The 508-nt window shown below is 52.2% G+C and overlaps 1 protein-coding gene across 1 annotated transcript in view; it reads right to left on the bottom strand.

The window, feature by feature from the left end:
- Positions 1 to 245: 245 nt before the first annotated feature.
- The window catches only part of LOC311117549 (carboxypeptidase M-like), a gene marked incomplete at both ends in the record, with an annotated part of 95,304 nt that continues 95,041 nt past the window's right edge, over positions 246 to 508 (bottom strand). Inside the window, one exon of the mRNA XM_084192473.1 lies at positions 246 to 500. Within this exon, the coding sequence (XP_084048599.1) occupies positions 246 to 500 (255 nt within the window). The remainder of the gene's footprint in view (positions 501 to 508) is intronic.

The following is a 508-nucleotide window of genomic DNA, read 5'->3' as shown; positions in this document are numbered from 1 at the left end:
AAGGTAGAGCAATGCAAAGTGTTAGAATAAAAAATATATTTTTTGTTTGTACAAAATTCTCATGAAGAAAATAAAAAATACAATGTCTCTGGACTGGGAGATCCCATCTCAGTCAGTCTGTCTGTTCATCTCCATGGATACGTCCCAAATGGCACCCCATTCCCTATATAGTGCGCTACTTTCTGACCAGAGCCTTGCACTATACAGGAAATAGGGTTCCATTTGAGACGTGACCCATCTCTCGGTCACAGTAACATGGTATTCCAGAGAGCCTGGAGGACCAGGAGGATGGTGACGCCCGAGGGGCCCAGGCTAGGAGAGTTGCCCTCCAGCGGCCTCCAGACCTGGGGTGGGGTGCAGGACTGTGTGGGGTGGTTGGTGCTGGGGCTGGTGGCTGTTGTCCTCTGCAGCTGGAAGTTGTGGGCGAGGGCCGAGAATGAGTCGGGACCGTACGGGACAGTCAACGTCTCCGTCAACACCTGGTGGCCTGGGAACGTCACCTGCCAAT

The sequence above is a fragment of the Coregonus lavaretus genome (genome assembly GCF_964263955.1).
Source record: "Coregonus lavaretus genome assembly, contig: HAP1_SCAFFOLD_175, whole genome shotgun sequence".
In the NCBI taxonomy this organism is placed as follows: Eukaryota; Metazoa; Chordata; class Actinopteri; order Salmoniformes; family Salmonidae; genus Coregonus; species Coregonus lavaretus.
Note: the sequence above shows the minus strand (reverse complement) of the source record. Positions and strands in the feature narration are given on the sequence as shown.